General features: G+C 38.3%; 1 protein-coding gene across 1 annotated transcript in view; it reads right to left on the bottom strand.

The window, feature by feature from the left end:
* Nucleotides 1–4,782: 4,782 nt before the first annotated feature.
* HMMR (hyaluronan mediated motility receptor) overlaps nt 4,783–17,011 on the bottom strand; it is a 31,557-nt gene continuing 19,328 nt past the window's right edge. The window contains exons 11-18 of the mRNA XM_040984630.1: nt 15,019–15,233; nt 11,847–11,939; nt 9,858–10,004; nt 9,247–9,399; nt 9,039–9,138; nt 8,206–8,382; nt 5,815–5,977; nt 4,783–5,289 (exon numbers count right to left, since the gene is read on the bottom strand). Coding sequence (XP_040840564.1) covers nt 5,270–5,289; nt 5,815–5,977; nt 8,206–8,382; nt 9,039–9,138; nt 9,247–9,399; nt 9,858–10,004; nt 11,847–11,939; nt 15,019–15,233 — 1,068 coding nt within the window. The 3' untranslated portion in view covers nt 4,783–5,269. The remainder of the gene's footprint in view (nt 5,290–5,814; nt 5,978–8,205; nt 8,383–9,038; nt 9,139–9,246; nt 9,400–9,857; nt 10,005–11,846; nt 11,940–15,018; nt 15,234–17,011) is intronic.

Raw genomic sequence — 17,011 nt, forward strand, 5'->3', positions numbered from 1 at the left:
GGAACTAAAGAACCCAATAAGCTTATTTTCAAAATAACTTTGAGAGTGATGAAGATTTAAGGTTTGAACAGCTGTTCTAGACTGTGGTCTTATACTCATTTAAGAATAATAAAAATTGCCTTTGACTAGAATGTTAAACTTAAAAAGCATATTATTATTTTTTATTTTTTCAAAGATCATTTTTTATTGAAAAGTCAGATTTACAGAGAAAAGCAAATACAGAGAGAAAAATCTTCCGCTGGCTGATATGCTCCTCAAATAGATGCAATGGTCAGAAAAGGGCTGATCTGAGACCAGGAGCCTCTTCTGGGTCTCCCATACAGGTGCAGGGTCCCAAGCCTTTGGGCCGTCCTCTACTGCTTTCCCGGACCACAAGCAGAAATGTGGACAGGAAGTGGAGCAGCTGAGACATGAACCGGGGATCATAAGGGATCCCAGTGCGTGCAAGGAGAAAATTTAGCTGCTAAGCCATAGTGCCAGGCTCTGTCTTATTTTTTAATTAAAAAAAATGGAATAAATTTTATTTTTTTATAATTTTCACATATTTGATTTTAGGGTGTGAAGGGCCAAGGACTGGAGGAAAGTGGGTGAGACCATTGTTTCGACATTCTCTTTTTTTCCTTCCTGTATCTGGTGGAGAGATAAGAGGAGAAGCCACATCCAGCCTACCCACCATCCCAAGGTCCCAGATGTGGTGTATGCTGCTAGGGTCCTGCTCAAGTGGGTTTTGATAGTACAAAATTCTGAATTGCTGCCAATCTTGGAAATCTCTCCAGACTCCACTGGCTGACTGACATATTCTGGCTTAGAGTCTCCACTTGCCCAGGTATTCACTGCCAACACTTGGCTGGGGTAGTTGATCAATTTCTTTTGTCCTCTGCAGGCTCCAGTGTCCTGCCTTATCCTCCATGTGCACCTGGATAAGCTGTCCACTGCTCTAAGCCACTGAGGACGCCCAGCTCTGACACATGCACTCCACTGTCAGACCATGGAACCTGCAATTCTCTTCATGGTTGGGGTTCTGAGTCCAGCAGTTTAGTTGGGGGGATCCCCCAAAGAAACTGTGTCTGAAGTGATCCTAGACCTGATTCTTGTGTGTGCATCCCATACAGGGTCCAACACAGTCTGTCACCCAAATCGGCCTACACACACAGTGTTGTAATTGCTGGGTCAGTTGTCTCCAGCCCTGTCTTCTGTGCAAACCAGTGGGGGTTGCAGTCGAGCTCCATCCTGCCCACCACACACTTGGCCCTTACACAAACCAGTGGCAGCTGCAGTCTAGTCTGAGTGACCTACAATGACCCCCACCAAGCCCACCTCCTGCCCAGGTTCCTGTGCTTGGCAGTATGTACAACAGATTGGTTCTGTCTGTCCCACATCCCATTCAGCTCTGATACAGGTCAGTGGGGATGAAGGCTAGTTGAACCCACCCAACCGCACTGTCCAGCCCACATATGTGTTGTCAGGTGCCACTGTGTAGCCATTCCCATCCCAGTCCTGTTCTCAAGCTCACCAGTCAGAGTGGCAACCCAGGAAGGAGGTGTCCACTGTTTCCCTACTGGACCTAATCTCACTTCTGGATTTTTTTTTTTTTTCCTTTAAAAAAATAAAGTGTCGGGGCTGGTGCTGTGACCAGTGGGTTGAAGTATCAGTCTGCAGAACCAGCATCTCATATGGACATTGGTTCGAGTTCTGACTGCTCTACTTCCTATCCAGCTACGTGGTAATGGTCTGGGAAAACATAAGATGCTTCAAGTGCAGGGGTCCCCGCAACCACATGATGTTTGAAGAAAGCTCCTGACTCTGGCTTCAGCCTGGCCCAGCCCTGGTAGATGTGGTCATTTAAGGAGTGAACTGGCAGATGAAAGAACTCTATCTCAACCTCTCAGTTTGTAAATCTGATTTTCAAATAAAATAATAAATCTTTAGGCCTGGCACAATAGCCTAGCAGCTAAAGTATTCACCTTAAACACACTGTGAATCCATATGGGCGCTGGTTCTAATCCCTATAGCCCTGCTTCCCATCCAGCTCCCTGCTTGTGACCTGGCAAAGCAGTCAAGAATGGCCCAAAGCCTTGGGACCCTGCACCCGTCTGGAGACTCGAAAGAGGCTCCTGGCTGGTGGCTTCAGATTGGCTCAGCTCTGGCCAATGTGAATCAATGGACGGCAGATCTTCCTGTCTTTCTCTCCTCCTCTCTGTATATCTGACTTTGTAATAAAAATAAATAATTCTTAAAAAAAAATCTAAAAAAAATAAACGATTGAGTTGAAAAAAAAGTAATTCAACTTAAAAAAAAATCACTTGATTATTCTCAGAGCAAATGGCACTTAGTAAACTCTAGCAGGCATTCAGCGGGTCTATAAATTATTAATTTTTTATTAAGGTGTTTAAATATGCCAAAAAATAAAAAATTACAAAAATCAAGGCTGGCTTTAGGCATAGCCAGTTAGTCCACTCCCTGCAATGCTGGCATCCTGCATAGGCACCAACTGGATTTTCAACTCTCCTCCATTTCTTTATTTTTTAATTTAAAAATCTGTATTTTTAAACTCTTTTTTTCTAAAAAAAAAAAAAAGATTTATTTACTTTTATTATGAAGTCAGATACACAGAGAGGCAGAGAGACAGAGAGGCAGATCTGCTGTCCACCGATTCACTCCACAAGTGACTGCAACGGCCAGAGCTGAGCTGACCCGAAGTTAGTAGCCAGGAGCCTCTTCTGGGTCTCCCACGTGGGTACAGGGTCCCAAGGCTTTTGGAGATCCTTGACTGCTTTCCCAGGCCACAAGCAGGGAGCTGGATGGAACCAGCACCCTATAGGATCCCAATACATGCAAGGAAAGGACTTTAGCTGCTAGGCCACTGCGCCGGGCCCTTAATTCTTTGCATTATTGCCTACACAGTTGAGAGGGATTCGTGTCCAAGTGAGCAACTGACTAGGATGGGCCAGGTCAGGTAGGGAGCAAAATGGGTAGGACAAACGTTTCATCTTTCTTAGCTTTCTTTTCTCTCCCATGTCCTCAGTGTTGGATAGGGAGCAGTTCACTCCTTGCTATCACACTACATCAACATGCTGGGATTGGGGACTCATTTGATCACGTCATAAAGACTCCCATGTGGAGAAATGTTCTCACGGTGTCAGGATGAGGGAAATGGTTAGGAATGTAAAGATGGGTCTTTAGGGATGTGTTATGGCTTGAGTTTGTCCCCTAAGGTACTTGGAGGTACTTGGACCAGTGGGGGGTGCACTGTCTTCTGGAAGGATTAAGAGTTCTTGTGGTGCTCCAGTCAGTTACCAAGAGAACAGGTTGTTAGAAAGCAGCAACATTAGCCCATCCTTGCTCTTTGGCTTTCCGTCTTAAAGTGGAATCTCTCCCTCTATACAACTGTTGTCCCCATGATGGCACTGATAACATGGTGCTGAGGCCAAGACGATCCTCACTGAGCCCAAGCAGAGACATGCTTTCAAACTTCGACAACTGTGAATTAACAATTCTTTTTTGTTTGTTTAAAGATTTATTTATTTACTTAAAAGGCAGAGTTAAGGAGAGGCAGAGAGAGAGAGATATCTTCCATTCACCACTTCAGTCCTCAACAGATTCCTAATGTCTGGAGCTGAGCTGGTCCAAAGCGAGCAGTTTCTTCCAGGTCTCCCATGGAACTATCTTTGGCTGTCTTCCCAGACCATTAGCAGGGAGCTGGATTGGAGGTAGTGCATCCAAGACTTAAACTGGAGCCCACACAAGATGCCAGTATATTTTGCCATAAAACCTGCCCTAAACACCCCTTGCTTTAAAGTATTCAGTCTGTCAGTCATCAAATGAAAGTGGTACAAATGCTATGAGAGGGGAGAAGGAGTTTCAAAAATGAAACTTCCTGAGCCATCCCTAGAGGACACTGGTAAAAGGAAATGTTTCCAGTGAGCACAACTTGACCGGCCCATATACCATCTGTGTTAAAAGCAGAAGACTGACTCGTTTCATTTTAGTGAATAATTATTCCAATTTCTGTATTTTTTCAGAATTTAACTCAAATAGCCATATTTTTAAATCTAACCAATTATTAATCCTATAATTTATCACAAAAAATACATTCTATGTCAGGCTCCCTGCTTCTGGCCTGGGAAGGTAGCGGAAGATGGCCTAAAGCCTTGGGGCCCTGCAGCCACCTGGCAGACCTGGGGGAGGCTCAGGGCTTTTCTGGCTGGCTCAGCTTTGGTTTTTAAGGTCATCTGGGGAATGAACCAGTGGACTCTCCTTCTCTCTGTAAATCTCCCTTTCCAATAAAAATGAATACATCTTAAAAAAAAAAAAGGAAATATACATTCTGATAGACTCTATGGCTCCCTAAATGCAAAAAAATTCACAAAAACATTATATGTAAATATCAATCAATTGTGTAAACTATATATTATATGGAAAGTATCATCAATTTCTAAGCTATTATTTGTGATACTGGACAAATGGATTTCGGACGATATAGATAATAAATAAATCTTAAATATAGGCATTAATGTAACTTTATAAAATTCATGTTGAATAACTCAGCAGGTGACATAAAATTTTGTTTTGTGCTGCACAAATATTAATCAGATACTCAGTAGACAAGCAGATGACAAGCAGTACATGACAAATGGCATAAAGAGGTTAAAGTACCTTGTCAGATTTTAGTTAGTGCATCTAGGAATTAACTGAAGAGTTTATTAAAAATGCAGGTTTATAGGCCAAACCAGATTTTAAGTTTAGTAGAACTGAATAAAAAACAAAGGATTGTCTAAATAATTAAACAACTGTGTGACTCTGGTAAAAGATAAAAAGGTTACTGAAGAGTTAATCTTGTCTTTATAATTCTTAAATTGGACAAGTGAAAAGTTTTGTAAGGATGAAACGAACATTATTAGAAAAATGTAGTCAATAACACGTTGACACTTTAGCCTAGCTAAAAGGTTCAGAGTAAGAAGACCTTCAGATGCTAGCTAAAAACGAGCAGGTGGAACCAGAAACTTGAAGCTAAGGATACAGGCTAAACTCAGTTAAAAGGTTATAATAACATGATATGGATTAGCTTAAAGGAGGTGGTATTTACAACACAAAATAAAATTTAAAAGACATTTTCGTAAATAAAAGGTTGAGCTTTCTTTACATACTAAAATAACATTAAATAAAAACACAGTATTATAAACACAATAATAATACTCTCATCAATAGTAACAATAATTTTTCACAAGTTTTCCAGATGTTGCATGATTTCTTGATTCTCCTTAGGAGTTCAGCAGCAGTTTGTATTGCCTAAGAAGATATGAAACAGAATTAAAGTATTTTAAGTGAAAACTTACTCCTCCATCATTGTAAGCTGCAAGCCGACCTCCTGTCTGTTCTAAGGCAGATGAAGCAATGCTTACATTCTGCGGCATTCTGATGAGTACATTCCTTTATTCACTATTTCAACAAATTTGATTTGTCATAAAACATACAAAGATCTATAGCGATTAAAGAAATTATTTACTTTTCCAAAAACATAATTGGAAAATTAAGGACCTAACAGACATTTAGACACAGTAAGTCAATCATTATAGAGAGAATGATTTGAGGAGATGGGGGCAGTAGGAGAGTCAGGCAAGCTTCTAGGAAGATGTGCTTCGGATGTGAAGGACAGGTAGAATTCAGATATAGAGAAAAAGTAAGAAGAGAAAAAAGTATCGCACAATTTCATTAAGCATTTCTTTTGTATCAAAAGTTGTCAAAAATTTTCAACTAATAAAACCAAATCAGTCACTATGATGAGACTTCTATACATCTATATTAGCTTCTTACCTTCTTTTAATGGGGTTTTCATGGCAAAATTTTCTTTACTTTCATGATGAAAAGCCTTTGAAGGATCAAAGCGTCTGATACCCAGAGCTTTGTCCAAGTCCTCCTGAAGTTTTCTCTCACTTTGTTTTTTTTTAGCAAGCTGAGAGCGGAGTTTTGTCACTTCCTATGTTAGAAAAAGGAAAATAATAAAGAATATTAAAGTTGGGTGAATTATGTTTACCAGTGTTGCAAGGCAAATTGCAACGTCCAAGGTAGAAATTTATCATACCTAATGGCAAAAATCACCATAACACATAAGCACTAATAACTTCAAACAACAGCTTAGCCCAAAGAGAAAGAGAATCTCCTAAGCCCTCTTGTCTAGGAGCATAAAGGTGTTTTCTCAAAATGGACCAATGATCTGAACATAAAAGCTAAAACAACCACCTACTGGAAGACAATGTCAGGGTAGATATTCATGATGTTGCACTTGTCTAAACATTCTTACACACAAAACAACAAGTAACTAAAGAAAAACATAAATACACTGTAATTGAATAAAATTTGGTACTTTAAAAGATAATAACAAGAAAGAAAAAGACAATGAATACCAAAAGAGAAAATACCTATCATTAAATACACTTGGGGCCCTGCGCGGTAACCTAGTGGCTAAAGTCCTCGCCTTGCACAGGCAGGGATCCCATATGGGCGCTGGTTCTAATCTCGGCAGCTCCACTTCCCATCCAGCTCCCCGCTTGTGGGCTGGGAAAGCAATCGAGGACAGCCCAAAGTCTTGGAACCCTGCACTCTCTGGGAGCCCCGGAAGAGGCTCCTGGCTGCTTGCTTCAAATTGGCGCACCTCCGGCCACTGCAGTCATTTGGGGAGTGAATCATCGGACAGAGGATCTATCTGTCTCTCCTCCTCTCTGCATATCTGATTTTGCAATAAAAATACATATATGTTTAAAAAAAAAAAGAACCTTGTACATAGAATGCATAAAGTACTAAATCCATCAAAAAGATAAAAGAATCCAATTTTCTAACACGTACAAAGAATTTGAATAGCTATGTCTCCCAGGAAAATATAGAAATGGCTAAATCAACATCATTACCATCAGGGAAATGCAAATGAAAACCACAATGAAGCATAACTACCTATCTGGTAGGATGGCTGGAATAAAGAGGTCGAACACTGAATATTAGGGAGTATATGGAGAAATTGGAAGCCTCATAAACTGATGTATATGGCAAAACTACTTTAGAAATCATTCTCAAAGTATCTGAATTAATTAAAACCAATTATTATATGACCATGCAATGTCAGCCAAGCATATACTCAAAGAAATAAAAACGTATGTTCATAAAAACTTGTACATTAATATTTAGAGCAGCATCATTCAGATGACAAAAGTTGCAAACACTCTCTTATCTACGAATTGATAAATCAACAAGTAAAATACTATATATCCAGACAGTAAGCTAGTGGTGTCTAAAAAAGGAATAAAGTACCGACACATGAAACAACACGGATGTGGTTTGAAAGCATGTTAATTGAGAGAAAGCAATCATAAAAGTCTACATGTTGTGAGTTCATGAATAGGAAGCATTTACAACAAGGAACTCTACAGAGATAGTGGCTGCGCAAGGATGAGAGCTGGAAGGATGAGGAGATAGAAGAATGAAAGGGAAAAGGTGTATACAACTTCATTTTAAAGTGATAAGGATACCTTAAATTTATTATAACAATTGCACTTATCTGAAAATAACAAAACTCACAGAATTATATATTTTAAGTGAGTAAATGATATAGGATGTGAATTAATGCATGAGAATTATTTTTTAAAGATTTATTTATTTTTATTGGATAAGCAGAGTTTTTGACAGAGGAGAGACAGAAAGATCTTCCATTCATTTGTTCATTCCCCACATGGCTTTTCCTCACAGGTGCAGGGTTCCAAGGCTTTGGGCCATCCTCCACTGCTTTCCGAAGCTATAAGCAGGGAGGTGGATGGGATGCGGAGCAGCCGGGACATGAACTGATGCCCATAGGGGATCCCGACATTTTCAAGGTGAGTATTTAGCCACTGAGCCATTGCACTGGGCCTGATAAAATTACACCCCACCTTTTTCTTAACACTGATCATCTGTCATATTTATATCAAGGAGCCTGCTATTTTGCTAGCAAAAATGGATATACAAAGCTTTATGAATTCTTCCAATTACACTAGTAATTTTCATTATACTAAAGACATAGTTAAAAACCTGAGAAAATTGAATACCAGTATAGGCAACACTCTGAAGCCATTAGATCTAGGACAAACTTACAAACATGGACATTTTGTTAAGTGCTAAATACAGTTAAAATAATAGAAACCTTCTATCAGTATCTTTCAAATAATATTTTTTACAAACCGATTTTAGTTGGCTATTTTCATCTTTCAATTTCACAACATGCTTGATTTTTTGTTTCAGATTCTGATGACCCAACAATTTTGCATATGAATCTCTTAATTTGTTTAGTTGTTCCTGAGCCTCGCCATGTTCACTCAACAATGCTTGTTTCTCTGCTTCAAATGCATCCAGTTGCTCCTGGAAAAGAGGATCAGGTTAATATCTAGACTGTAAAAATCAATCTACCGCTAAGTAGTTAAGTTTCAGATAACTCATAAAAATATTAAGAGGACTGCTAAAGTCTAACAAAGACACAGCACACTTACATATTGTTAGGGTTCTCTAAAGCTTCAGTAAAAGCATCTTTTAATCTTAGTATTTCTAATTTTAAAATTCATTGAAAAGAGGAAAACAGACAGCGAGTCTTACTTGGTATTTTAACTAATACCGTACTTGTAACTCCAAAATCACCGTGTACCCTTTTTCCTTTAGGAAATCATCTAGATACTATTTTGAGCAACACTGAAATCATAAGAAAATCACTAATTAACACAGATTTTCAACAGTTCATGTAAGGGCAGCCTGTCAGCCAATAAGCTCATCACGACAGAAGACTTTGTAAAATATAATGCTACATAAGACATTTTTGTCAAATTATGAATGATAGTTCAATTGAGGTGGAGAAAATTTATGTATAATGGCTTAATAGAATTCATATAAAACTAACCGAAACTTAAATGTGCACTGCAAATATAGAACAGAATAAGTGCAGGAAAGCAAGCCACCATCATGTCTAAGAAAGGGAACAAAGTAAACTCCTAAAATAAACAAAAGTGTAATCTTAAGTGACAAACCTGAAAAGGTTTAGTTTTCTCGTATAGTTCTTTATAAAGTAGACGCCACTTATTACTTTCTTCAGTTAATTCTGCAATTATATTTTCTTTTCCAGCTTTCCTACATAAGAAAATTTGACAAATTGATTAGAAAATCATTAGCTTCTTTTTCCTATTTGCTCAGAAAAAAAAAAAAAGTATTTGGCACTTGGATCCAGATCTAGATTACCTTGATTCTTCTTCTTCCAGTTGTTTCCCAAAGTCTTCATTTTGTTGCTCAAGTAGGCTTTGCAAATCAGATATTTTTTTGCCAGAAGATAGTGCGATTTCTTTAATTTCTGCTTCCTTAAGTTCTAATTGGGCCTGTAGATCTAGGCACATCCTGGGTTGGAGAGAGAGAAGAGTTTACTGAGCACTTCACAACTATTTTATTTATGTTGTCTTTATGAAAAAAAAAATTTTTTTTTAAAGAATGTAACCAATTTTTTTTCTTTAACATTTTTTTAAGAGGTAGAGAAATTTTCCTTTGTTGAGTCACTTCCCAAATGCCTGCAATAATTTGGGCAGACCCAAAGCCAAATCTAGGAGTGGGGGACTGAGTGTGGATGGCAGTCACTTGAGCAATCACTGCTGCCTGTCAGAGTCTGCCTAGCAGGAAGCCGCTGGAGCCACATCTACACTGTCCTCGGGGATGGGAGACAGGCATCTTAGTCAACAGGCTCAACACCACCCTAAGAAACACAGCGAATAATTGTACCTGCATCTTTTACTATTTAGCTTTAAACAACATGAAATTGTCTTCATGGTTCGAAGTGGAAAAAATTTGTTTGTTCTACAAACCTTGTGGAGTCTTGGTTGGCATTCTCAGCTGCTAACACTTGATGCTGAAGGTCTTTGGCACTTTTTTCCGCTTTGGACACTTTCTCTTGCAGTACTGAGTTCTCTAACTTAAGATCTTCCACCTCCTTAGCCACTGATCTTTTATAGCTTATTCAAAAGAAAAAAAAAAACCAGTCAAAACATTTTTCTAGCTACTATATAAGTGACCAACATATAGCTATGATCAGTTTATTTTTTAGACACTTTTAGGTAAAACTAACAAAGCCTTTTGGTACAGTCATACATTTCTACAGGTAAGAATTCCGTTGTTCTGAGGTACACAGTAATGAGTGCAAAAAGTATTCACTATTTGTTCAAGAAGAGAAGGAAGTCTGCATACAAGATGGAAAAAATATTAAATACCAAACATGAAAATTGTTCCAAAATAAAAAATATAAAATTTCTGTACCTATTATCACAGATTTTATGGTCTTATAGGAAAAGTGAAAAATGCCTCTCTCTTTATGATATAAAGGAGAAACACAAACAATTTTAAGCCAACAGAACAGTATACTTTAGTTTGTGATTCAGCAAAGTCCTTCCTTCGGAACTCAGAGGTAAATGGAAACCTGGGTAAGGTTAGTTAGGTTAGAGGTTAAGGATATACCCTTAGTGGCAAGTAGAACACTCACCCCTAAGATGTGAAAGTTAAGAGAAAGAAGAGTCAGGAAGAATGAAGAACTGGAGACTGACTGGAAAGCATCTACGTATCAGCCAGGTGAATGACAAAGGATGCTCGGACAGAGGAGTTGGAAATAAAAAGATTCAGAATCTCTCTTGGAGAAAAACAGGAAAATTCAAAAGATATTGGGGGTAAGAGTAAGAAAATAACCAAAGATGACTTGGTATACTGAAAGTCAGAACGAATAAAAATTTCCTAAAACAATTTTTCAAATTAGTGAGAATAAAAATTCCTTAAAGGATTGGGATCAGTACTCCAGATATATTGTGACAAATAAATATATATATATAATTAACACAACATAAAAGTTTGAAGCAAAAATGGTTAAGTAAATTGTGATGCATTATATAACCAAACAATCACATTGACTGTAACTTATAGCCTCAGTCACATCATTCAATTCTAGAAATAGAGAATTGCACAGTGAAAGGTCACAGGAAATGGCTATTGTGACATCCGGAAAAAAAGCAAAATCAAATAATGTCTTACTATACAGATATACACGTTACAAAACCACAGCATATGGGAAAAATGAAGAAATAATAAATATAAGCTTTAGGATTTGTTAAAGAAAGGCATGAAGATAAAGCAACAGAACAATTCACAGGTTGACACTAAGTGGCTGAAAAATCTTTTGGCTTACTAAAGCATTTCTGCACATGTTGATATTATGCCTTATAAAATATGCCTATTGCATATTCCTGCTCAGCTATCAAGTAGATTAAAGTAGATAAGAAGCTTCCCCATAATAAGATTTAAATATAATAAGCTCACATTTATATGAGATGTTGGTATATTTTTCCTTTGTCATTAGCTTTTTTTAAAGAAAGTACCAAATAGATGGGATAACAGTGGAGGAAATAGACACAGCAAAATTGGGAAATAGAAGTTTAACTAAGAACAGAGTCAGAAATATGTGATGGTAATAGCTTTAAGAAGGAAATAAGACTCAGTGGGTATTTTTTTTTAGTTTTTCTTTTAAGGATGCATGAATGTTTTCATGTTTTAACAATAATCAAAAGAAATGTAATGGAAAGTTTGATGTCACTGAAGTGAAAACCTGCTGAGCTTAACCTGCAGTAGACCGACAGTGGGAAAGGAAAACTTCTGTATCAGATTACCAGGTGATATTAAATTTCCACTTATGCCTAGTTAATAATACAAATCAAATCAAACTGGTCATCTTTGCTTTATTCACCGATTTTCCTTGGTAAACACTTCTTCCTGCTCCTATTACACTAGAGTAAAGATTTCCAAGAAAAAAATACCTTTCAAACTGAGCAGTAACATCTTCAAGGTCTTGCACTGTACTATTATACTTTTCCTGTAAAAGCTGGCTTTTCTCCAGTTCAGCTTCTTTCCTATGAAAAAGGAAAAATGAAATAATAACTACAAGCCATTATCCTAAGAAAGAGAAGGTGCAGTATCTACATCTGAAACTGTTAGCCATGAATTTCACGTTTACCTTTGCATTCACTGGTATACAGCTAATATCAAAATTCATGTTTCTTGAAGCATGCTTTTAAAAAGTACTAATTTCTCCACTAGAATCATATCTTTTTTGTTCTTGTTTTACTTGTTTTCATGCAAATTTACTTACTACTGTATTTCTTTTTATATAACATAGGAAACATCATGAAACAACATAATTAAAAGATTATACAGAAGCCAGGGCTGTGGTGTAGCAGGCTAAGCTTCTACCTTTGGCACCAGCATCCATACAGGTTGAATTCCGGCTACTATACTTCCAATCCAAATCCCTGTTTATGGCCCGGGAAAACAGCAGAGGATGGCTCAAGTGCTTGGGCTCCTGTGCCCACGTGGGGAACCTGGAGAACACTCCTGGCTCCATGGTTCAGATTGCCTCTGCTCTGGCTACTGTGGCCATTTAGGAAGTGGACCAGTGGACTGGAGATTTCACTTCCTCCTTCTCTCTGTAACTATGCCTTTCAAATAATAATAATAATAATAATAATAATAATGCACATTTCCATGAGTTTTTTGGAAACCCCTTATATTTAAGTGTTCTAAAAATATGGGGGAGTGGATGAAACAGAGAAATATTTTAAACATGATCTTCCTGCAGCAGTCAAGACTAAAGAACATAATATGAAAATATCAAGATTTAGTAAACACAAAAAAAGGTTAATTCTCTACCTTTAGATTATAATTGCTATGTACACAGTTCCACTTTATTTTATTATTAAAGATTTGTTTATTTTTTAAAGATTTATTTTTATTACAAAGTCAGATATACAGAGAAGAGGAGAGACAGAGAAGAAGCTCTTCCGTCCGCCGATTCACTTCCCAAGTGACCGCAACGGCCGGTGCTGCGCTGATCTGAAGCCAGGAGCCAGGAACCTCTTCCAGGTCTCCCACACGTGTGCAGGGTCCCAAAGCTTTGTGCCATCCTCAACTGCCTTCTAGGCCACAAGCAGGGAGCTGGATGGGAAGTAAAGCTGCTGGGATAAGAACCGGTGCTCATATGGGATCCCGGCAAGTTCAAGGTGAGGACTTTAGCTGCTAGGTCACGCAGCCAGGCCCAAGATTTATTTTTTTTTAATATTATAAAAAGATTTCTTTCTTTATTTATTTATTTAAATGGAAAGTGAGATATACATACAGGAGGAGAGACAGAGAGGAAGATCTGCCATCCGCTGATTCACTCAAGTGGCTATAATGACCAGAGCTGAGCACATATGAAGCCAGGAGCCAGGAACTTCCTCCAGGTCTCCTACAGGGGTGCAGGGTACCAAGTCTTTGGGCCATCCTCGACTGCTTTCCCAGGCCACAAACAGAAAGCTGAATGGGAAGCGGCGCTGTCGGGATTAGAACCAGTGCCCACATGGGATCCTGGCATGTGCGACAGGAGGACTTTAGCCACTAGGCTACCACACCAGGCCTTCCATTTTATTTTTAAAAAGTTTATTTGAAAAAAGTTATAAGGCTATGTGGATTTATTCTGACTATATGAATAACCCACATAATACAGTGTAATCATGTGAATATTACATGCTTAAAATTTTTTCTATACATGTACATGAACTTATGAGATCTCATAAAACTCCTTTACTTTATATTTAGTGAAGTAGAAAGTTATACAAATTAAGATAATCCTGTATAAAATGAAGCAGCTAGTTGATAGATTTAGTAACAAGTACTTATGTCCTGAGTTTTGAACCACAGTTCTTTAAGTGGAATAAATGATTAATAAACTTTGCCCTTAGAAATTGGTATCATGGATGCATTTTTTTTTTCATATAATTTCTTAAGGTTCTAGCCTGACTGCAGTATTGAACAGTTCCTCTAATTACATTTCGGTAATGTTTTCCCCAAAGCAGGGATATATGAAATTCTGGATTTCATTTTTATCATTAACCATCACAAAAAAACATAAAACAGATCAATACCAAAAGTACTCAAAAGTGACGAATGCACAATATTTGTCTCAGATTCAGTCTATGGCTCCTTGCTAGAAATAATTCAACAATGAAATCCCAAGGATTTAAGTATTATAATTCATTATGTGATTTGCAATTTGAATCAAGGAACCAAACCGCCTATCTTAACCTAACTAAATACTAACATGAAAGAAGTGATATGAAACTAGGTTGTCAGGAGCTAGGTCTCCCAGACAGGCGCCAGTAACCTTGCACCATCAGCCATTCTATGCTGCCTCCCAGGATACACGCAAGCAGGAAGCCAGAATCAAGAGCCTGACATAGGAATTAAACCCTGCAATTCGGATGGACAATGTCAATGCAACCAACTTCCAGGCAAAATCCCTGTCCTAGTCTGTTTTATGATTTCTGCCTCTGAAGATTTTAAGAGCACTTCAAATGTATAACTTGCACTACGTAAACTTACGTGCTCAAGGACAAAAATACAGAATTTGTTTTATTAAAGGGAAAGTTTCTTAGATTTTTTTTTTCTTGTGCTAATTATTATGATGCCTTTGCTCACCAATTTTCAGAAAATGTAAGAATGGTTATTTGTTTATTACCGTTCTTTTCAATTAAACCTTGACACAGTGGGTTGGGATATCATAATTCCACAATCAGTGATTGATTTTGAGTACAATCTCCACTTCCAATTGCAGCTTCCTGCTAAGGCACACCCTGAAAAGCAGATGTTGGTTTAATTACTGGATTCCCTGCCACCCACTTAGAAGAACACAACTGAGTTCCAGGATCCTGGCTCCAACTGTTGTAGCCATAGCCATATGGGACGTGAACCACTGGATGGAAGACCTCTTTGCTTGTCTGTCTTTCAAAAAAATGAAAATAATTAACAACAACAACAAAAACCAGGATTAAATACTTTCTTCTCTATGTCCATTAATTACTTGTAAAATAATTCCAACTCTCATATTCATAAAGTAGCACAACAATTTTTTTTAAATCAAGTATTCAGTAAATAAGAGGTCCTATTAATACAAACCCTCTTAGGTTTTCTTCTATGAGTTTCAGTTCTGCAGCTGAAGACTGTTTCTCTTCTTCCAACTGCTTGACCAGATTTTCAGTTTGTACTTCCTTTTGCTGTAACTTATCCAACTCATCCAGTGCTTGCCTTAATTGTTCCTCTAGGTCATCCCTCTCTTTATTTATTTGCTCCTGAACGTAATACAGCAATTGCTGAAGATGAGAAGATGATTCCTACACCCAAACATATACAAGCAAAGTAATCTACAATACCACTGTGAGGCTCTATTAACAAACACAGCAAGGAATGAGGGCCAGCGTGATGGCTCAACTAGCTAATCCTTCACTTGTAAGCACCAGCATCCCATTTGGACACCAGTTCATGTCCCAGTTGCTCCACTTCCCACCCAGCTCCCTGTTGAGTGGTCTAGGAGGGCACAACAGGATGATCCAAAGCCTTAGGATGCAGGGGAAGCACCTGACTTCAGAGCAACTCCGCTCTGGTCACTGTGGCTATTCGGGCAATGAATCAGTGCATGGAAAACCTCTGTCTCAGTGAACCTGCCTTTCCAATAGAAAATAAGTATACCTTAAAATAAAAGAATGAATAAAAAAGTATGAAGACTAAAAAGTTTTTTTTTTTTTTTTTAAAGATTTATTTTTATTATTTTGTTATTGGAAAGGCGGATATACAGAGAGGAGAGACAGAGAGGAAGATCTTCCATCCGATGATTCACTCCCCAAGTGAGCGCAACGGGTCGATACTACGCCGATCCGAAGCCAGGAGCCTCTTCCGGGTCTCCCACGCGGGTGCAGGTTCCCAAAGCCTTGGGCCGTCCTCGACTGCTTTCCCAGGCCACAGGCAGGGAGCTGGAAGGGAAGCGGGGCTGCCGGGATTAGAACCGGCGCCCATATGGGATCCCGGGCGTGCAAGGCGAGGACCTTTAACCATTTGCGCCACCGCGCCGGGCCCGAAGACTAAAAAGTTTTAAGGAAATCAACACAGAAATATTCACTTTTCATGGACTAAATACTACATCTTGTTAAGTCATTTCAGGCTTTGTTTTTTAGATACACCACACATTCACATAAGCACCAACTGTTCTCTTAAAATTATGGGGACAGTGCTACAGCACAGGAAGTTAAGCCGCTGCCTGCAGAGCTGGAATCCCAGCCAGTTTGTTCCAAGGTGCTCCACTTTGGGGCCAGCTCCATGTTAAAGCACCTGGAAAGGCAGGGGAAGATGATCCAAGTACTCTGATCCCTGTATCCATGCACGAGACCCGGATGCAGCTCTGACTGCTGTGGCCATTTGGGAAATGAACCAGCATTGCAAGGTCACTTTTTGTGTTTAACTTTGTCTTTCAAGTAAACTTGCATTTACCCTAAAATTACATTTATGCCTGCCTCACAACTTCAATATACTTGTTGAGATATAATACTTTGTCTCACTATGTGAAAAAGGCACTGTAATTTCAATGTTATACATTAAAAAAACCAATGTCAGTTATATACATACATTTTTTAACTTATATATACCATCATTACTATAAAAGCATTTTAAACTTATATATACATACACCATCACTACAATGAAAGCAATTCTAACATTACAGTTAAAGCCATTATTTGTTTTGATTATTACCCATCCAAAATTCAAGTTCTCCCATTGCAGTGACTAATTTGGAATATATATGCCTTTTGATCTTTGTTGATAATTTAATGTAAGTCTACACGTTCTTGAAACAAAATTTCTTCTGATCCATTTAAGAGGCCAAGCAATAGAAAGGGAAGGATGGAGAGATGGAAAACTAGAGGTTAATCTTCAATATGCTGGATCAAATAGCCAGGTCTCAGCCAGAAAAAAGCCAAGAGACAAGAAACGACTTTTTGGCCTGCCTCTTCAGTGGCAGCGGTGTAAGTATCTGGGCCATCTTCTACTTCCTTCCGAGGCATATAAGTGCAAAATCTGCTTGGAAGCGAAGTAGCTGTTATTTGACCCAGTACTCTGA

Source organism: Ochotona curzoniae, unplaced genomic scaffold (genome assembly GCF_017591425.1).
Source record: "Ochotona curzoniae isolate NIBS_2020 unplaced genomic scaffold, NIBS_Ocur_1.0 contig_1, whole genome shotgun sequence".
NCBI classification, from domain to species: domain Eukaryota; kingdom Metazoa; phylum Chordata; class Mammalia; order Lagomorpha; family Ochotonidae; genus Ochotona; species Ochotona curzoniae.